The sequence below is a fragment of the Myxine glutinosa genome, chromosome 5 (genome assembly GCF_964187855.1).
Source record: "Myxine glutinosa chromosome 5, kmMyxGlut1.1, whole genome shotgun sequence".
Classification (NCBI taxonomy): domain Eukaryota; kingdom Metazoa; phylum Chordata; class Myxini; order Myxiniformes; family Myxinidae; genus Myxine; species Myxine glutinosa.
In genome coordinates this window covers 85932222-85954826 of record NC_136265.1, presented here as the reverse complement: position 1 = coordinate 85954826, position 22605 = coordinate 85932222, and the positions used below count along the sequence as shown (strand labels likewise).

Sequence of the window (22605 nt, the reverse complement as noted above, 5' to 3'; positions counted from 1 at the left end):
GACTAATAAACAAGTAGTAAAGAAACAACTAGGGTATATATTAATCAAATCAATCTTCATGAACTATTATCTTGCATTCAAAGTCAAAATCCTTGTATTATTAATGTTAATACAATTCAAAGAAAAGGAGCAGTAAGAATTGATGTTTTGCTCATAAGAGAACAGGTGAAACCACAAAATTATACTGGCTCGCTTAAAATTAAAATGACAAAACCTGAGTTAAATATATATTCAACAAAGGAAACAAGTGAAGGATTTCTTCCATTTCTAATTCCTTTATTTGCTGGTTTAAGTGCGGCTGGAGCATTGACGGGTGGTATTTCAGCAGCGGTAAAAACTGCTAACGAAAGGAAGACTCAAATACAAGCTCAAAAAAAGTTGGAAAGACATAACAAGGAGTTGAAGAAACAAATTAGTGGAAGTGGTGTAATTGTATATTTTGCTGAAAAGCTTGAAAGCCTACCTGATAAAGCGAGATTGTTAGTTGGAGATATGCTTTCTTCTATCGCACAGGCAGGTGCAAAAACTAACTAAAAGGGGTAATGGATGATATCTTTCTCATAAATAAATGGATAAATGGTTTAAACAATTTGGAAAGAATACAACGTCAAATCTAGAACTTGCTAAATATTGTAAAAAAAAAAAAATTGCTAATGTTGTTATTTGTACGAGAGATGAATTAACAAAGATATCTAAAAATACAAAGAACATTATTATGAATTTAGAAGATAAAGATGGGACTGGTTCTCATTGGGTTTGTATTTATTATAGTCAGGGAAAAAATTATTTTGATAGTTATGGTCTTCCACCACCTCTTGAAATAATAAAATTCTTACAGAATGGTGTTTATCAAACATTTCAAGTCCAAGACATTAATTCTAAATGTTGTGGTCAATTATGTTTGTACGTATTATTTCAACTCAATAATAATGAAAATTTTTATGATGTCATTTTTAATCCAATATAAATGACATGTTGGAAAAGATGATTCTATCTTTGGAGTATCCCGAGAGTTGGATATTGATTTTTCAATTTATTACACAAAGGCACAGTCTGAACGACAAAAATATAATATAACAAAAAATATTAATGTGAAAAATACTCATAAATTAATCAATTATCCAAGCCCCACAGATGCCAATGACTTGCTTAGATTAAATAATTTATCACAATATATATTTATAAATAAAATGGCTATATATTCAAAAGATGTAGAAATGTTAAATACATCCAAAGGTCACACACAATTCACAGTTACAATTAAAATTAGCTTATATAAAGAAGGACGTATAGTTTTTATGAGAATAGAACATTGGGGGTATGATACGTCTGATTTAGGGTATAACTGGTCTTTTTCAACAAACATACAAGACCGACAAGAATAAAATCAATCATGTAAAGAGGATTATTATCCACTTGGTGAGGATAATGAGACAGGTGGAACCACTGTTAGTTATCAACAAATAAAGGAATTTAATAAAGCTAAAATCAACAAGAGTTTTGTCATAGTTTATTTAATGAAAACACAAAGAGCAGGATTTTTTATAGTAAGCTGGGGAAAACAAACTGATTTAACAATAGGAAAATGGGGAGGTATTACCTGTCATCATATTAATCTCTCATATATTTCCGATACATAAATGACAACAAGAAGACGTCAAGAAAATTATCATTTCTGTATCCAAGCATACCTCCAAGAAAAGGGTATTCGGTATTTTAATAAATATGTTATACAACAAAAGAATGGGAATTTTTCAATAAAAGATTGGCTTTATACGAATGTTAATAAACCTGCAAATGTAGATTTAATTAAAATGTTAAATAATGAAAGGGGTTTGAATTTGATAAAATACAAAGCTCTTTTAGAAATTCAGAAGAAATTTTATTGGTTTCCTGTTGTAAAAAAATTTATTTTGGGTAAAGGAATATCAAGAAATGCAGATGAACATATATTTGATATTCTATGGGGAGATGGTTCAAGGGTAGTAAGGGATGAAGAAGGAGTTGAAGAAGAAAATGAGGCAAGGGTGAAGGAAGAGAGGGAGGAAAGGGAGAAAAGAGAGACGGAGGAGAGGGAGGAAAGGGAGAAAAGAGAAAAAAAAAAACCACCTTTAGAGGCCATTTTTCCCCGCAAAGCGGGGGTTGGCCTTTTTCAGGCACCGTGGTTGTTGTTGTTTTTTGGTCCCCTTTTTGAAGCAATGTTTTACGGCCGGATGCCCTTCCTGCCGCCAACCCTGTTTGTCGCCTTTTACGACAAACAGGGTATTACCAGTGAACTGGTACTCAATTAGCCGATCTCGGAAGGATGACAGGATGAGTCAACCCCCCTGGCGTTAATTCAGCGATCGACCAGGATTCGAACCCAGGATCCTAGGATCCGAAGCCGGTACCTTGACCGCTAAGCCAACACCAGGAGAAAAGAGAGAGGGAGGAAAAATATTAAAATATGGAAACAAGTGAGATTAATAAAAGATTGGAGGTCTCACCAAAAAAAATCAAACTCAACGCACTAAGGAAGAAAATAGAGAAATTAAAAGTCTAATGAAAATGTTAGCTTTAAGAGTGCTCGACAGAACTTCAATTTCAGGGAGGAGATTTAAACGAGAAAATGTGGATAAGGAAGAAGGAAAAGATTATGTCGTTGATGATGTTGGTGTTATTGACTTTAGTTGAAGTTTAATATATATTGTTGCGAATATGGAATTTGGCCTCCATATCCGCTTGTAAATATTCCCCTATTTTCTCCGATACTCCCCAACTCTCCCTTACCCCATTCCCTAGTCCCATTGTCTGTAAACAACACCCATTAGAGCCGATCTTCCCCTTCATCCCCCCATTAAATGTCGTGCCCAGGTCCCCCGCACCACACGTAGACAATTATAGGACATCTTGCTAGTTATTCTTAATCTATGTCAGTTAAGGACTTGTTTCCATTAATTATGACTCTTCGTTGCACCAGAATGTGATTATATGGCACCTGTTAGGAAGTTTAGGACCTCCCCATACCTCTCCGCATCTCTTCCCCATGAAGAAGCGCCAACTACAACAACAACAACAAAAGAGGGGGGCGGCGCGGTGACGGCATGGGGAGTGGGCGTCCTCCTTCCGGCTCGGTTAGCCGCCATTGACCACGCGCTCCACGGGGTTACCACGAAGGGGCTCCCTGTCGGCCCCTCGTCAAGGGCGGAGCCGGTAACCCCCGCACCCAATGAGAAGCCATGGGCCGATGCCATCTGGGGCGGCGCTAACGAGCCGAGGGCGTGTCACTCCCCGCCGGATATACGCGGCCCCGCGCCGGACGTGACGTCAGATGCGCCCCGAGCTTGGAAGGACAAGACGCCACCCTCCCGAGCGCTGAGCGACCTCCCCGGCATCTCCACCAAAGTCGCGACCCACGAGCGCTGAGCGACCTCCCCGCATCTGTTGGACACCACCGTATGTGATTCTGTCCCTGAGCCAGGTGCACCTGAGCCATCGATTGCCGCTTTCCTTGCCATCAAATCCCGTGTGAGTCAGCGTTGTCCCGTTTATCTGTGGTCTGTCTAGGGTTAATATAAGAGTGTGTCTAAGTGCCTGTCTTCCTATGCTGTCCCTCTTGTAGTTGTAATCTAACCTTTTTCCGTACGAATATACTTGAGAACTGAACCCCTGGTGTCGTATTGTGTCATTATAACCCAGCCGGGTGTCTTCTCTTTCCTATTGAGCCAGCATAGCGCGATTAGTCAACCCCGGGTGCAATCGGGGTAACTTGTACGGATACGGCGGCCATCCCGCTCGGCCCACCATACCATCAAAGTCGTATCTGTAACAATTGGTGTCAGGAGTGGGATTCGAGGCCCGACCAAATTTTGAAGGAAAAAAAAAAAACGAATAGAGAAAAAAAAAAAAATTTGGTCAAAATTTGGAGCGGCCGAAATTTGTTTTGTTTTACGAAACTCGAATTTTGCAAGTCGCGCTATGGCGGATCAAGACGGCTGGGGTCCGGTAGGGGAGAGTGAAGCAGGGTCGGTCCAGGACCAAATTGAGGGACATGAGGGACATGAGGAGAGCGAAGCAGCGAGGGTAGCAAACGCACAAAATGGCGCCTCGCTGGTCACCGCGCCCGCGACCGTAGCAGCGCCGCCGATGGATTGGGGCCTATTTATGGAACAAATAAAGGCGCTCATGGTCCAGACAAGTGAAGACCTGAGGAATGACTTGGGAAACCAAATGGGGGTAATGGGAAACCAAATGGGGGTAATGAGGGACGAAGCGAGGGCTCGGAGTGAGCAATTGGGGGTAATGAGGGACGAAGCGAGGGGTACCGGTGAGAAGTTAGACAATAATTTTGAGGAGTTAGACAAGAAAATTGGGAAGTTAGACAATAATTTTGAGGAGTTAGACAAGAAAATTGGGAAGTTAGACAAAAATTTTGAGGGGTTAGACAATGGGATAAAAGAGGTGAGAAATGGGTTAGAGGGGGTAGAAAATAGAATGGCTGCCCAGGAGAATCAGATAGAGGGAGTGAAAACTGGGTTAACGGGGGTAGAAAACAGAATGGCCGCTCAAGAGAATCAAATGGAAGGGATGCAAAAAGGGTTAGAGGGGTTAGAAAACAGTATGGAAGGCAAATTGAGGGACATGAGGGACCAAGCGGAAAGGGAAGTTAAACAAATGGAGCAGCAGATAGAGGGGGTCAGAATGGGGGTAGAAACCAAACTGGATGCTCACAGGGAGGAAATGGAGCAGATGAGGGTGGCATCTGGGCAGGAGATGCAAGTGATGGGAGAGGAGATCAGGAGAGGAGTGAGTGAGGAGGTCGGAGGAGTGCGCGAGGAGGTGAGGCACTGTGAGGAGCACATGGAAAAGGAGGTGAGAAAGGGGACTGTAAAGTTACAAGGGGGCATAGAGGACCTGACGCAGGAGGTGGAGCAGCTGACGGTGGGACAGACGGAGTTAGTGGAGCAGGTTCAAAGGAACACTGCGGTATTAGGAGGTTTAAAAGCGACACAGAGAGAACTAAAAGATGACTTGGTGGCGACGAAGAGGGAATGTCAGATGGTACGTGAGGGACTGACAACGAGGTTGGACGAGGTGGTAGAGGTAATGGAGACGAAGGACCGGCAGGTGAGGACGCACATGGAAACGGTCAAGGTAGCCTTGGAGGACGAGCTTGAGGAGACGTACCGGGGAATAAAAGAGGTGAAGCACAAATTAGAAGAAGTGGAAGAAGGGATGAGCGAAATTAAGAAGCGACGGAGAGGGGATAAGAAAGAAATAAAAGAGGAGATAAAAGAATTGGTCCAAAGTCTGTGTTTGGATCGTGATGACGTGCTCATTAACCGGATGAGGGATTCGCAGGTGATGGAGGAGAAGCGAAGAGGAAGAGGACCCGGTGTAAGTGGTGACCAATATGGTCGTGCGTATGATGCGCCAGGGGATTTAATAAGCTTGGGGGTCGAGATAGACCCGGGTGTTCGTGAGAGGCCGTTGGTGAAGTGTGCGACTGGTCTGGTGTGCGAAAGAGGAGGTGTGCAAGAAAGTCCGACTCTGGGGTGTGTGAGGAAAAAGTGCGTGCCAAGGAGTGAGGGTGCTGGCGAGAGTGAGTCGGTCGTAGCGTGTGTGCGAGGGAGCACATGGAAGCGCGGGGTGGTGAGTGTTACAGAGGGTGTGACGGGAGAGTGTGCGCAAGAGTGTGCGCGAGAAAGGTGTGTGACGGACAGGTGCATGAGGAAAGAGTGCGCTGTCAGAAGTAAGGAAGAGTGTCCACCTGTGGTGAGTGTTACAGAGGGTGTAACGGGAGAGTGTGCGCGAGAAAGGTGTGTGACGGGCAGGTGCACGAGGAAAGAGTGCGCTGTCAAGAGTAAGGGTGAGTGCGCTGTCAGGAATGGAGGTGAAAGTAGTGAGAGTGACATGGAGCGTGAGTTAGTTGCGACAGGTGAGCGAGGATGTACACCTGGGATGGAAGGATGCACACCTGGAATGGTAGAGCGTGAGTGGGAATGCACGCTGGAATTGGTGGTGAGGCACGTGGTTGGGTGTGCGAATGAGGGCACACCTGTGATTGTCACAGAGGAGGTGACCGAGGAGGGGGTGCGAAGCGGTGTATTGGTGAGGTGTGCGAGCAACGAGTGTGTGCCAAAGTGTTCGGTGGTCAGGTGTGTGACCAAGGCTGTGAGTGGAATGGGTGTACCTGGGTGTGTAAGGAAAGGTACGAGGAGCATGGGCACAGCTGGATGTGTGAGCAAGGAACGGGCTGCGGGGTGTAAGCGTCCAGGTGAAGCATCGACGTTAGACGGGTTAGAGGTTAGAGCGACTTTTAGCCGAAGCAGGCCCTCGGTGCGTGCCGGGCCTCGCTTTGAACGGCCGCGTCCAGGCTCCACTAGGCGGAGCTGGCAGCCCGATAGAAAGGGTCGTCATGGCGGCCACGTTTTGTTGAGACGTGCCGGCAGGTCGAGATCGGGACATTGGATGGCTCCACGCCGAGGTGATGCATGGGATCTCGGCCCGGGTAAGCCCCCGTCCCTGCACCGAGTGCCGGACGCATCCAGCCGCAGGCACAAAACAACCAGCATCCATTGCTTGGCTTTACGAAGCCGGGCTTTGGACAGGGATTGGCGCACCGAGAGGTATTAGTGAGTAGACTGGGAGATGAGGTTAGTGTTTTGGACCCAAAATTAGAGAAAAACAAAATTTGATGATTGGCAAGGGATTGGCAGTAGTGATTGGCAGATGATGGGCAGTGATTGGCAAATTTTTGATTTGTTGAAATTTGATGTGCAAAATTGGTAGTGAGAGACCCCCGATGTGGTGGGATGGCAAAACCACCATCCTTCCCATGTGGGGGGCAAAGGAGCAATAGTTTATGGGGTGTATGGCAGTGAAAACTAGCCCGGGTGGGTTAGGTTATATTGATAGGGCCCTAGAAGATGACAGTAGGTAACGTTAAGGTTAGTTAGTGACTGATACCTGTAGTGGGGACGCAGGTAGATTAGTGTGGATTATAATGACGAGGGAGCGCAATAGTTTAAAGGGACGACTGGGAAGCGCAAGTTTCAGAAGGGAGTAGTTAGCTGAGATGATGCCGTGTTTGTGAGAATTGAACAGGTGTGATTGCACAGGTGTGCAACTGGACAGGTGTGTGGAGCAGTGTATGAGTAGTGAGTGTGTGGATCAGCGCGAATGCGCTTGGGGAGAGAAGGGTGCAGGTGGCACCAGGTGTGAGAGCACAGGTGTGCAAGTACAGGTGTGTGGAGAGAGTTGGAGTAAGTGGTACGGAGTGGTGTGCATGGTGCGAAGGTGTGGATGGGGGAAGAGTGGACCCCCTTTCACGAGCACCCGGGGCGGGTAGTGTAAGTGTTAGGTAGAGGGTGCAGGTAAATTGTGGTTGAATATTGGCATTTGTGGTGCGGTTGCAGAATGGTGTTGTGAATGGGTGCATTAGTGTTGTGGAAATGGCTGGGCGTGTAGCCTGTTAGTGTGTGTAGTTGGTTGGGCACTCCACCACTGTGAGGATGTCGGCCAGGTGAGGCCGCAGGTGGGCTCTGGGAGCCGGTAGAGTTGTGGATGGGGCCCGAGGATCCGGAGGATGGACCCGGGTAGCCCAGTGCCAGAGAGGGCACCGAGTGGGGAGAGTGCCAGAGGGCCTTCCCCAGGTAGTTAGGTTAGGGCAAGGAGCAGGTAAGCTCGGAGGCAACTGCAGTGGTGGAGGTGTGCAGGTGGGTAGACCCACTGGGAGAGGTACACGCCGCAGCCCAGAAATTGTGCGAGGGCACCGGGAGATGAATCGGGGGAGTGAGACCCCAAATTGAAGAGCACCACAGTTTGGCCAATGGGAATTGGTTTTTAGAACCCATAGTGTAAGAGGGCCAATGGTTTGGCCGGAGAGAGACCCCGGGTAGTGTAAAGTTGTTAAAGTCGTTTAGGAGATAGTTAGGATTGATGAACCTGTCGCACCATACGCAGCCACTTACCTGTGGTGATGATGATGACTCCACACCTGTGTTTTCTTTGTTTGTGTTGCAGAAATGAGAATTGCTGTTGGATTTGTGAGACGCATCACGACGTGGATGAGACATTGGGGTGATTCCATCTCTCCCTCCCTAGGAGGGACTGATGATGAATTGGTGATGGCAAATTTTGATGTTGAGTTGAAAATGGCAAATTTTGATGAGAGTTGAAAATGGCAAATTTGATTGGTTAGGAGGGAGAGAAGACGAATTTGGTATATGGGAGGAACGGGGAAGACAGTAGGGATGTTTGTGGATTTGTAAAGTAGATGTTTATGGGTAGTGTTGTGTTTTGTTGATACAGTAAGGGGTAAGGGAGGGGCCATGTAGGTTACCTGGTGGGGGGGGCGTACGGTAGGAACGTACCTGTCTCACCTGGTTCCCATGTGCCCCCAGTGTGCATCACCTTGCATTGCGTGCACTTTTGCGCCCTTACCACCTTGCTCACTTGTCTTGTTTTTGTCTCCCACCTCCGAGGATCTGGCTTTGGGGTAGAGAGAGAGGAGAGAGAGGTGCTGGCGACGCAGTTGTGGGCCTGCACTTTCGCTGCTTGCTGCCGGGATCGATACACCATATGGACCGCAATGTTTGTGGCCACCCACGATGGACCGCAGTTCGTTTGCGGCCAAGCACCACCCGGGGATGGACCTATGGGTCAACGTGGCACCTATGCCATACAGGTGAACCACTTTTAAGTAACACCAAGTGCACCACAAGAAGAGCAAGAGACACCTGCAGGGTTAGGGGTTGTCGAATTTATTTTTATTCCAATGAACAATGGTGACTGCACCGATTGGTGGTGGGGTGGTGCTTTTGATGCGCGGGAAGGGTGCTCTGCACGTTATTAAAGGCCGTCGGCCACAGAGCACTCGTGGGTTGGTGTATCGATGTTGGCAAGCGCGCTCTCTCTATGCATAACATCTGCATGTGTTCCTCCAAAGACAGGTCCTGGATCGTAGTGTAAATATCAGCGTAGTCTTGTAAATAATGCTCCCTACCGGCTGTATGTTTAGTTTGAGAATTCTTTCCGGATTCGGTTATCCTGTGGGTGTGTTTCTGTGAGGAGAAGGGTGCAACGTCGCAGGGGGACATATTTACTCATTTGTGAATATCTGTAAAACTGTCGCACTCAGGGTAGAGTTAATAGTAGAGGGAACTACATTGCGTGCCACACTAAAGTAGGTAAAAATTTATCGGGTCGGGACGCCCCGAGGGTAGAGAAGGGTGCAATGTTGCGAATATGGAATTTGGCCTCCATATCCGCTTGTAAATATTCCCCTATTTTCTCCGATACTCCCCAACTCTCCCTTACCCCATTCCCTAGTCCCATTGTCTGTAAACAACACCCATTAGAGCCGATCTTCCCCTTCATCCCCCCATTAAATGTCGTGCCCAGGTCCCCCGCACCACACGTAGACAATTATAGGACATCTTGCTAGTTATTCTTAATCTATGTCAGTTAAGGACTTGTTTCCATTAATTATGACTCTTCGTTGCACCAGAATGTGATTATATGGCACCTGTTAGGAAGTTTAGGACCTCCCCATACCTCTCCGCATCTCTTCCCCATGAAGAAGCGCCAACTACAACAACAACAACAAAAGAGGGGGGCGGCGCGGTGACGGCATGGGGAGTGGGCGTCCTCCTTCCGGCTCGGTTAGCCGCCATTGACCACGCGCTCCACGGGGTTACCACGAAGGGGCTCCCTGTCGGCCCCTCGTCAAGGGCGGAGCCGGTAACCCCCGCACCCAATGAGAAGCCATGGGCCGATGCCATCTGGGGCGGCGCTAACGAGCCGAGGGCGTGTCACTCCCCGCCGGATATACGCGGCCCCGCGCCGGACGTGACGTCAGATGCGCCCCGAGCTTGGAAGGACAAGACGCCACCCTCCCGAGCGCTGAGCGACCTCCCCGGCATCTCCACCAAAGTCGCGACCCACGAGCGCTGAGCGACCTCCCCGCATCTGTTGGACACCACCGTATGTGATTCTGTCCCTGAGCCAGGTGCACCTGAGCCATCGATTGCCGCTTTCCTTGCCATCAAATCCCGTGTGAGTCAGCGTTGTCCCGTTTATCTGTGGTCTGTCTAGGGTTAATATAAGAGTGTGTCTAAGTGCCTGTCTTCCTATGCTGTCCCTCTTGTAGTTGTAATCTAACCTTTTTCCGTACGAATATACTTGAGAACTGAACCCCTGGTGTCGTATTGTGTCATTATAACCCAGCCGGGTGTCTTCTCTTTCCTATTGAGCCAGCATAGCGCGATTAGTCAACCCCGGGTGCAATCGGGGTAACTTGTACGGATACGGCGGCCATCCCGCTCGGCCCACCATACCATCAAAGTCGTATCTGTAACAATATATATATATATATATATATATATATATATATATATATATATATATATATATATTCCCGAAATAAATGGAGGATAGAGTGAAGGCATTCCTAAGGATTCTTTATGTTTTAAAAATCAAGATACAACAACAGGCCTTTTAAGGCAAATTTTCCCTGCAAGAGCGGGGGTTAGCCTTGCGGTCCCCATGACAATCTTCTCCATTTTGCCCTATTTTCTGCAACACTCCTTGTTAACCCCCTTTCCCGCATTTCTTCTTCCACCACATTTACCCGTCTTTCTCGGTATTCCCCATCTTCTACTTCCTTCGAAATTCATTTCCATCACTCTTCTCAACCAGTCACTTTCATCCTTCCTCAACACATGACCAAACCATCTCAACCTGTTTCTCTTCATAGCATCCATCACAGGCTCTATTCCCATCATCTTTCACAATTCATCATTTGTTTTCCTTTCTCGAAACGATACTCCGCACATCTACCGAACCATTCGCATTTCCACCCTTTCCAGCCTTTGTTGCTGCTCTCCGTTCATTACCCATGTCTCGCTCCCATAAATCATAACACTTCTCACACATGCAGCATACACCTTTCCCTTCAGCTTCAACGACACTCCCCTCCTCGTCAGCATGCCACTTAGTTCCCCAAACTTCTTCCATGCACATATCACTCGAGCAACCGTTGCCGAGTCTGATCAACCTTCTCCATTCAGCATGTCTCCTACGTAGCAAAACGTTTTAACACCTTCCAGCTTCACGCCGTCTCCAAGATCCAACTCAACATTTCCTCCATCTGCAGCTCCCTCCGTGCACACCTCACAATTGAATGTAGCTGCTACAGTGATTAATGACCCTCTCAGAGCACTACATTTTTGAAGAACCCACTCAGCGCACATTGTACATTGAATGGAGTTCACTCCGACACCCTTCCTGCACACAGCACACGGCCACTTCCCAGTTCTATCCACCTCACCACATGCTTTACCACTTGCCATCACCTTCGTTTTTCCGATATTCACCTTCAGACCTTTTGTCTCCATACATTCCTTTCACTTGTTCATCTTCTCCTTCAGTCCATCCATACTCTCCCCAATAAACAGCAGATCATCTGCATACAACAACTCCCACGGTAAACCCTCCTTTCCGTTCCGAACCAGCACCTCCATCACAGCTATAAATAGTAGTGGACTTAGTACCGACCCCTGATGCACTCCCACCTTCACCTCAAACTCACGATATATATATATATATTTTTTTTTTTAATACTGAATCGAGGCTCGTGAAAGAGCTGACAACCACGAGGGAAAGACAGAACAGGGGGAAACATTCATTAAAACACATTCAACAAAAAGACATCCAGGAACACAGTACAGGGGGACCACGAGGGAAAGACAGTGCAGGGGGAAACATTCATTAAAACACATTCAACAAAAAGACATCCAGGAACACAGCACAGGGGGACCGTGAGGGAAAGACAGTACAGGGGGACCGCGAGGGAAAGACAGTACAGGGGGACCCGTGAGGGAAAGACAGTACAGGGGGAAACATTCATTAAAACACATTCAACAAAAAGATCTCCAGGAACACAGCACAGGGGGACCGCGAGGGAAAGACAGTACAGGGGGACCGCGAGGGAAAGACAGCACAGGGGGACCGCGAGGGAAAGACAGTACAGGGGGACCGTGAGGGAAAGACAGTACAGGGGGACCGTGAGGGAAAGACAGTACAGGGGGACCGTGAGGGAAAGACAGTACAGGGGGAAACATTCATTAAAACACATTCAACAAAAAGACATCCAGGAACACAGCACAGGGGGACCGTGAGGGAAAGACAGTACAGGGGGAAACATTCATTAAAACACATTCAACAAAAAGACATCCAGGAACACAGTTCAGGGGGACCGCGAGGGAAAGACAGTACAGGGGGAAACATTCATTAAAATACATTCAACAAAAAGACATCCAGGAACACAGTACAGGGGGACCACGAGGGAAAGACAGTACAGCGGGAAACATTCATTAAAACACATTCAACAAAAAGACATCCAGGAACACAGCACAGGGGGACCGCGAGGGAAAGACAGTACGGGGGGAAACATTCATTAAAACACATTCAACAAAAAGACAGCCAGGAACACAGCACGGGGGGACCACGAGGGAAAGACAGTACGGGGGGAAACATTCATTAAAACACATTCAACAAAAAGATATCCAGGAACACAGCACAGGGGGACCGCGAGGGAAAGACAGTACAGGGGGAAACATTCATTAAAACACATTCAACAAAAAGACATCCAGGAACACAGCACAGGGGGACCGCGAGGGAAAGACAGTACAGAGGGAAACATTCATTAAAACACATTCAACAAAAAGACATCCAGGAACACAGCACAAGGGGGCCACGAGGGAAAGACAGTACAGGGGGAAACATTCATTAAAACACATTCAACAAAAAGACATCCAGGAACACAGCACAGGGGGACCGCGAGGGAAAGACAGTACAGGGGGAAACATTCATTAAAACACATTCAACAAAAAGACATCCAGGAACACAGTACAGGGGACCGCGAGGGAAAGACAGTACAGGGGGAAACATTCATTAAAACACATTCAACAAAAAGACATCCAGGAACACAGAACAGGGGGACCGCGAGGGAAAGACAGTACAGGGGGAAACATTCATTAAAACACATTCAACAAAAAGACATTCAGGAACACAGCACAGGGGGACCGCGAGGGAAAGACAGTACAGGGGGAAACATTCATTAAAACACATTCAACAAAAAGACATCCAGGAACACAGCACAGGGGGACCGTGAGGGAAAGACAGTACAGGGGGAAACATTCATTAAAACATCACAAACACTGTTCCCGTCCTTCGTCCTTTCAGCTGTGCGCGCTCTCACGTACATTGCCATCACTATTCTGATCAACCATTCCTCCACTTCTAACTTCTTCAACGCCCATGTCACTACTTCACGTGGAAACCTATCGAATGCTTTCTCCAGATCAACAAACCCAAGAAACAACTTCTTCCTCTTCTCCATGTACTTCGCCTGCAACTGCCTTACAATAAAAAGCGCGTCTGTCGTTCCTCTTCCTGGCATAAATCCAAACTGCATTTCGTCGATCTTCACTTTCTTCCTTATCCTTCTCTCCAACACCCTTTCCAATACGTTCATTCCATCCTCCAATAACGAACAATACCATTAAAAATCAAGATAGAAATGTATAAATTGGAAACCAAAAAGGTTTTTGCACATTGTATGAATTTTTCTCATAAATAAATGAGTTATTGTGTAAAGTGTAAAAAGAAAACCAACACAAAAATATATCGTATGTTAAAGGTAAAAGTAATAGAGTTTATCAAAAGTGGATATGTTTTACTGTTTAGGTGTCAATTCATTTCGAAGCATAAAAGTGGGGGAGACATGCAAATGTTTTTGTCAGGTAGTAAATTCACAACAACTGGAATTCCAGGGGAAGTACACCGACCGGGGTATTCTTTTTGTGGTCTAGGAACAAACTTGGATAAAAGATTAAATGAGGCCAACAATTCTAAACATTAGTCTAAACCTCTAACTAAGGTCGATGAAGTGTGTATGAAACACGATATTTGAATAGGGAAACAGCACTACATTAGATGAAAAACACGAAGCCGACAGAGAAATGTTGTGTAAGTTATCTTTGATACGAAATCCATCGTTGAGAAAGTCGATATGTTTATCGTGAAAAAATTGATAAGTGCTAAATTGAGACTTGGGCTGGGTTATCAAAAAAACGATGAAGCTCGAAAGATGTCATCAAGACTGAGGAGCTTTTGGCTAACGAATTACATAAACCTACAATCACAAAGTTTAAAAGAAGGAAGGTTTATTCCAAAGGTGTTGATTACATCTGATCTGCTGATTTAATTGAACTAAATAATGATTAGGGATACAAGCATGCTTTAACCGTTATTGATTTGAGGAGTAGATTTGCATGGGTTGTTCCTTTGAAAAACCAAATGGGTAATACTCTTCCATTAGATTTCAGTGGAATAGTTAGTAAAAGCAAAAGGAAACCAAAGAAGTTATGGACTGATGAGGGAACAGTGTTTTACAACAAAACATTTCTGAAATTTCTTAAAGATAATGGTATTACATTATGCAGCACCTTTAATGAAGGAAAGGCAGTTGTTATTGAGCGCTTTAATCGCACTTTGAAAGAGAGATGATAAAAAAGCACACAACTCAGTTCTCAACAATGGGTATCTTTCATTTCAGATATTGTAGATAATTACAACAATACAGTTCATTCATCAACAAAATCAAAACCATCAGAAACATTTCCAAAATTAGAATATGAAAAGGAGATTAATTTGAGAAAGCCCAAGTTCAAAGTTAGCGATATTGTTACAATATACAGATGGAAAAGTCATTTTGAGAAAGGTTATGCAAAGAGATGGACAAAGGAAGTTTTTAAAATCGGTGATGTAATGGATACAGTTCCTTGGACCTACAAATTATATGATATTGTTATGGTTTTTAGAACCTTCACTTTGTAAATTTTAGTAAATGTTCCCTTATAAATGATCCCCTGTAAATATCCCCATCATTTGGCTTTATTAAAGATCGCACCCGAGTTAGTCCATTTACAACACGGAGAGCACCATAGGACCTCTCTGTAGTTATTTCACTATTCTGTGTTTCTGTTAAGGATCTGTTCCCAATAGTTGAATCTGCGTTGCATTAATCAAATAAGATAGGCCCCTTCAATTTCCCCAATCATCTCTCCCGCTCTTCAAAGTGCAGGAGCAGTAGGGCAGCGTTCACTGCCCCTTGCCTTGATTCGGTCGTTGGCCCCACGCCGCCATTGAACATGCGGTCTCAAGCCGAGAAAAAGGGGGCGGCACACAAGAACAAGGTGTGGCACATCAACTCACCATCAGAGGTGGAGCCAGCGAGCCCTTGCCGGCCAACCAGCGCCGAGGTGAGCCGACCGGTAGGCGTGTCATCAGAGCCGACGGCTTGATACAACAACGGACAATAAAAGCGGTTGCGGGGGACTGCTTCGGCAGATGAGGTGAGAAGATGAGATGAGGTGAGAAGGAGAAGATGAGGTGAGAAGATCTGAGCTGAGGGAGATGAGTGCAAAGGATCGTGAGGCAGAAGAGTGGGTCCGCTGACATTATGCAATCTACTCACATTGTCAGCGCGCGTGAAAATATACGCGCAGCTGCCGCCGGGTTTTGCCTCAAGCCCGGAGCGTGGACTGGAGCCAACCTCGATGCTGTGCATTTGCCCGGACCTTCCTGCCCTGCCTGGACCTTCTCCTCCTTCCAGCCATTCCTTCCTGCCATTCCCTGTTCGTGTGAATCTGTTTGTTTTGTCCGGGGTTGTAATATAAGACTGTTTTGAGGTTGCCCTGTGTATCTGCTTCTTCCTCTTCCTGTACAGTCCTACCTTTCGTTTCTTCCTTGGTTTTGGTTTTGTAGATAGTGAATAAATATCTGTCCTTCCTTTACTTTGGTTTCTTCTTTCCCCGATCACTTTAGTCCCTTCCTCCAATTGAGTACCTGTGGCGCGATTTGGCCAACCGCTATAGTCGGGTTTAGTCCTTTTGTTAACGGCCTGAGTCGTGGCTCGCTTCGCTCGGCGTGTCCATTACAGCCACGGCTCGGGCGGGGCTCATTTCCTCGCTTACCGGAAGGCGCTGGTAATTAGGTCATAGGAATAATTGGCCGACTACCCGATTCAGCGCTGACCGGGAGTGACGTCATAGCTCCAGGACTCGGACGGCCAGTGTGATAGACGAGGTGATTAAACCCCCCTCGGTAAGGGGAGTGCCGAAACCAAGATCCGTAACAATATGAATGGGGAAGAAATCTTGGGTTCATTTTATTCATAGGAATTACAAAAGACACAGGTAAGCAGATACACGACATGACCAAAAGTATGCAGACTCCCCTTATAATTAGTGGATTCGGCTGTTTCAGCCACACCTATTGCTGACAGATATATATAATTAAGCACACAGCCATGCAAGCTCCATGGACAAACATTGGCTGTAGAATGGGTGGTACTGAAGAGCTCAGTGATTTTCAACATGGCACCATCATGGGATGCCACCTTTCCAACAAGTCAGTTCGTCAAATTTCTGCCCTGCTAGAGCTGTCCCAGTCAACTGCAAGTGCTGCTATTGTGAAGTGGAAACGTTCAGGAGCAACAACAGCTCAGCCGCGAAGTGGTAGGCCACACAACAAGCTCACAAAACGGGACCCACCGAGTGCTGAAGCGCGTACAAATCGTCTGTCCTCGGTTGCAACACTCACTACCGAGTTCCAAACTGCGCCTGGAAGCAAGGTCAGCACAACTGTTCATTGGGAGTTTCATAAAATGGATTTCCATGGCCGAGCAGCCGCACACAAGCCGAAGATCACCATGCGCAATGCCAAGCGTTGGCTGAAGTGGTGTAAAGCTCACCGCCATTGAACTCTGGAGCAGTGGAAACCGTTCTCTGGAGTGATGAATCACACTTCACCACCAGGCAGTCCGACAGACGAATCTGGGTTTGGTGGATTCCAGGAGAACGCTACCTTCCCGAATGCCTAGTGCCAACTGTAAATGTTGGTGGAGGAGGAATAATTGTCTAGGGCTGTTTTTCATGGTTCAGGCTCGGCCTTAGTGCCAGTGAAGGGAAATCTTAACGCCACAGTATACAATGACATTCTTGATGACTGTGTGCTTCCACCTATGTGGCAACAGTTTTGGGATGGCCCTTTCCTGTATCAGCATGACAATGCCCCCATGCACAAAGTGAGGTCCATACAGAAATGGTTTGTCGAGATCGGTGTGTAAGAACTTGACTGGCCTGCACAGAGCCCAAATCTCAACCCCATTGAACAACTTTGGGATAAATTGGAATGCCGACTGTGAGCCAGGCCTTATCGCCCCAAATCAGTGTCGGACCTCACTGATGCTCTTGTGGCTGAATGGATGCAAATCCCCATAGCAATGTGCCAACATTGAGTGGAAAGCCTTCCCAGAAGAGTGGAGGCTGTTATAGCAGCAATGGGGGGGGACCAACTCCATATTAATGCCCATGGTTTTGGAATGAGATGTTCGATGTTCGGGTGTCCACATACTTTTGGTCATGTAGTGTAATACCCTTTAAAGCTGTAGGTTGACACTTCACAATGCACTTCGATGCAGGGATGGGAGGATTAAAGTTGTTGTTTGGAAGCTAGGAATATAGAAACATAGCTTATTCCTGGACTACAACACAACAACATGCATTTTAAAGGCCATTTTCCCTACCAGAGCGGGGGTTAGCCTTGCGGTCCCCATGACAATCTTCTCCATTTTGCCCTATTTTCTGCATCTCTCCTTGTTGACCCCCTTGCCCACATTTCTTCTTCCACCATCTTTAGCCAAGTCTTTCTCGGTCTTCCCTGTCCTCTACTTCCTTCTACATTCATTTCCATCACTCTTCTCAACCAGTCACTTTCATCCTTCCTCAACACATGACCAAACCATCTCAATCTGTTCCTCTTCACAGCATCAATCACAGGCTCTCTTCCCAACATCTTTCGCAATTCATCATTTGTCTTCCTCTCTCTCAACGATACTCCGCACATCCGTCGAACCATTCGCATTTCCACCCTTTCCAACCTTCGTTGCTGCTCTACGTTCATTACCCATGTCTCGCTCCCATAAATCATAACACTTCTCACACATGCAGCATACACCTTTCCCTTCAGCTTCAACGACACTCCCCTCATCATCAGCACACCACTCAGTTCCCGAAACTTCTTCCATGCACATCTCACTCCGGCAACTGTTGCCGAGTCTGATCCACCTTCTCCATTCAGCATGTCTCCGAGGTAGCAAAATGTTTTCACACCTTCCAGCTTCATGCAGTCTCCAAGATCCAACTCAACATTTCCTCCGTCTGCAGCTCCCTCTGTGCACACCTTACATTTGAATGTAGCTGCCACACTGGTTAATGACCCTCTCAGACCACTACATTTTTGATGAACCCACTCAGCGCACATTGTACATTGAATGGAGGTCACTCCGACACCCTTCCTACACACAGCACCGGGCCACTGCCCAGTTCTTTCCACCTCACCACATGCTTTACCACTTGCCATCACCTTTGTCTTTCCGATATTCACCTTCAGACCTTTTGCCTCCATACATTCCTTCCACTTGTTCATCTTTTCCTTCAGTCCATCCATACTTTCCGCAATCAGCACCAGATCATCTGCATACAACAACTCCCACGGTAAACCCTCCTTTACGTTCTGAGCCAGCACCTCCATCACAGCTACAAATAGTAGTGGACTTAGTACTGACCCCTGATGCACTCCCACCTTCACCTCAAATTCACCACTGTTCCCGTCCTTCGTCCTTACAGCTGTGCGCGCTCTTTTGTACATTGCCATCACTACTCTGATCAACCATTCAACTCCTAACTTCCTCAATGCCCATGTCAATACTTTGCATGGAACCCTATCGAATGCTTTCTCCAGATCAACAAACCCAAGAAACAACTTCTTCCTCTTCTCCATGTACTTCTCCTGCAACTGCCTCACAATGAAAAGCGCGTCTGTCGTTCCTCTTCCTGGCATAAATCCAAACTGCATTTCGTCGATCTTCACTTTCTTCCTTATCCTCCTCTCCAACACCCTTTCCAATACCTTCATTCCATGCTCCAATAACTTTATTGCTGGGTACGAGCCACACTCCAGAGGGTCACCTTTCCCCTTGTATAGAGGGACGAGGGTACTCAGTTCCCAATCCACTGGAATGTGGACTTCTTTCACCACCAGCTTACAGATCTCTGTCATTCTCTTCACACCCCAACTTCCTGCTGCCTTCAACATATCTCCCACAACTCCTGTCGGCCCTCCCGCTTTTCTACCCTTCATTGCTTTTATCGCTTCCTCAACTTCCTTCTCAGTTATCTTCTCTACCGGTCCTAAAACTGGGTTACTCTCTATGTTGCCACCCCATTCATTCTCTGTATTCAACAGCATTTCCATATATCTTTTCCATCTTCCTTTAATTCCATCTGGGTCGACAACAATTTGTCCCACTTCATCCTTCAAGCAACTCACCCCCATCACACCTCTCTTTCGCTATCTGCTTTGCAATCCTGAATACTGCTTTCTGACCCTCTTCCGAATCCAAGCGTTCTCCGAACATTTTCCGACATGCCTCCTGCGCCTTTGCTACCTCTTTCTTTGCAGCCTTCCTGGCTGCCTTATAACTTTCATCCTCTGCTGTTTCTGCTCCCGTACCCTTCACCTTCTGCCACTCCTTGAACTTCTTCCTCTTCTCGTCAATCCTCTTTCCAACTTCATCATCCCACCACCATGTTTCCGAGGGCCTCGGTGGTCCTTTTGTCCATCCACATACCTCACCAACGGCTCCCAACAGACTAGCTTTCATTGACATCCAACCACTTTCAAGCTCAACCACATCATCCTCTACCCTACTCAGCCTCTCTTTTAATGCCTCCCTTACTGTCACCTCTTTCAACCTCCACACCTTCATTCTCGGTTGGTACTTCACCCGCCGAGCTCTCCTCGCACTTTTCACCCTTATGTCGCAGACAACCAAGTGGTGCTGTGAAAGTGGTGCTGTGAAACAGCCTCCTCCCCCGGGATCACCTTTGTGTCCCGGAGGTGCCCTCTATCTCGCCTCCACACCAGCAGGTAGTCAACGGTTGTCGTCGACCCACCTGACGTGTATGTAACAAGCTTATTATCCTCTTTCTGGAACTGAGTATTACAAATCAACAAATCAGCTCCATCAGCAAACTCCAAAATCCTTTCACCTTCTCCATTTCTCACACCATATCCGTAACCCCCATGAACTCCCTCAAAACCATCCATACTCCTTCCCACATGTCCATTTAGGTCTCCTCCTACCACAACAACGTCCTCATCTTTCACGTTTTCCATCAGCTTCTCTATCGCACACCAGAACTTGTCCTTCTCTTCATCGCTTCGACCAAGCTGCGGAGCATATCCCGAGATGACGTTCACCAAGAGCTTTCCAATCATCATTTTCACCATCATCAACCTATCACTCACTCTCGTCACACTCACCACACTGTCTACAAACTCCTCAGAAAACAGGACACCAACACCATTCACGCCCTCCAGGCACCCTTGCCACATAAACTTGTATTTCTGTCCCTGCCTACTCTTCACCATTCTCACACCACTTCCCTTCCATCTCGTCTCTTGCACACAACATATGTCCACTCTTCTTCTGACCAATACTTCCACCACTTCTCCTGATCTCCCTGTCATTGTCCCTACATTCCATGTCCCAAACCTCAGAAACCGATCTCCACTTCAGGCTGCACCCTGCCCATATGTAGTTGTAATCGTCATGGTTCTCTTTTTGAGGCAATGTTTTTATGGCCGGATGCCCTTCCTGATGCCAACCCTCTTAGTCGTCTCTTACGACATGCAGGGATACGGTGTACCTATTCTATATTAACTTATATCTACCTATATAACTTATTATATAACTATATAACTTATATATAACTTACTATCAGAAGTACCCGGCATTGCCGGGCAGGGGAGGGGAGGGGAGGGGGAAGGGGAGAGGAGGGGAATGGGGGGGAGGGTGGGGGGGAGGGATGGGAGGGGAGAGGGGTGGGAGGGTGGAGGATTGGAGGGGGGAGGGCAGGAGGGGGGAGGGGAGGGGGAGGGGGATGGGGGCGAGGCGGGGAAGGGGGGAGGGGGAGGAGAGGGGGAGGGGGAGGGGGAGGGGGAGGGGGAGTGGGAGGGGGAGGGGGAGAGGAGGCATATAGATGGTTACTGGCAATTCATCACATCCACAAATGACGTAATCCACACAATTTATGTACTTTAAATAACGTTAATAGGAATACATGGCCGTGTAGATGGGAAATACAGTTTGTTTGAAATAAATCACAAATATCAGATGAAAGTTTTTAAAATTTAGAACTATTCTCACTCAGAGTTAAACAGCACCGCAACATTACACGGTTGCTTCAGCGTTTTCTGTGAATTATATGTCATCATTGTGAGATTTTTTTGTATTTTTTTTTTTGAAATGAGATTTTTATATTTAAAAAAATGGCAGTTGTTGATTAGCGTTCAGACGTGCCTCTGTCCCATCTTCTGTCTCTCGCTGTCTGGCCCTCGCCAGACATTGTTGATTGGCGTTTAGACGTGCCTCTGTCTCATCTTCTGTCTCTCGCTGTCTGAATGTAGAGACACGTTCTTGATTGGCTTGTCGATGGTGAAAAGTACCTTCATCGGCTTCATGGAGTCTCCGATCAGCGATTTTCCTTGCTCGGGAGGTTGAACGTGACAAATTTCTTTTCTTCGGTGCCATTGCCTTTATCACAGTCAGTCTTCCAGTCACTCACTCGTAGACAAATTCAAAATACCAAATTCAAAATACTCGTAGACAAAATACCACGTTTACACGTGGTAAGAAACGACGCAAACGCACGATTGCAACTCTGCGTCCTGTCGTGGGCGTGGCCAACGTGGCCTCGTGCTCCCAGGTGATTGGCTAACTCGAGCTCGAGAGAGCCATAATGCGCTACGTTATGGCAAAAAATATGGATCTGAAGATGAAAGAAAAAAAAACCTATGTGCTGTGAATGGCAATGTTCGTCGCTCAAATGTGAAAAAACGCAATTGCGCGGCAAGGAACATCACTTGATCGCTCTGAGCGATCGATTGCAACTCTGCGTCGTGTCGTGGGCGTGGCCAACGTGGCCTCATGCTCCCAGGTGATTGGCTAACTCGAGCTCGAGAGAACCATAATGCGCTACATTATGGCAAAAAATATGGATCTAAAGATGAAAGGGAAAAAAACCTCTGTGGTGTGAATGGCAATGTTCGTCGCTGAAATGTGAAAAAAGGCAATTGCTTTTCGCTCTGAAATACGTACGAACGCGTAACTGAGTTAATGGCAGCCAGGAACATCACGTGATCGCTCTGAGCGAATCAGCGCGCTGCTCTGCGACCGGTCAGATTCGGTGCATAATATTCCTCGCTGAAATGCGCTGAGGTAAAAATATGGTTTTAAAATATTATGAAATAAATTTTTAGGTCGGCCATGTTCTTACCTCAATGGCCATGTTTGTGCCAAATATCAAGCACGTGAGCCTCTCCGTTTAGGAGTCTATCGGTAACATCACACACACACACACACACACACACACACACACACACACACACACACACACACACACACACACACACACACACACACACAAAGTG

General features: G+C 46.7%; 1 protein-coding gene across 10 annotated transcripts in view; it reads right to left on the bottom strand.

The window, feature by feature from the left end:
* The window catches only part of LOC137428471 (uncharacterized), a 165804-nt gene that overhangs the window by 25783 nt on the left and 117416 nt on the right, over positions 1-22605 (bottom strand). The window contains exon 6 of one of the 10 annotated variants that reach the window (XM_078778258.1): positions 15262-15453. The exons of the other annotated variants lie outside the window; for them this stretch is intronic. Coding sequence (XP_078634384.1) covers positions 15262-15453 — 192 coding nt within the window. The remainder of the gene's footprint in view (positions 1-15261; positions 15454-22605) is intronic. 10 annotated transcript variants of the gene reach the window in all.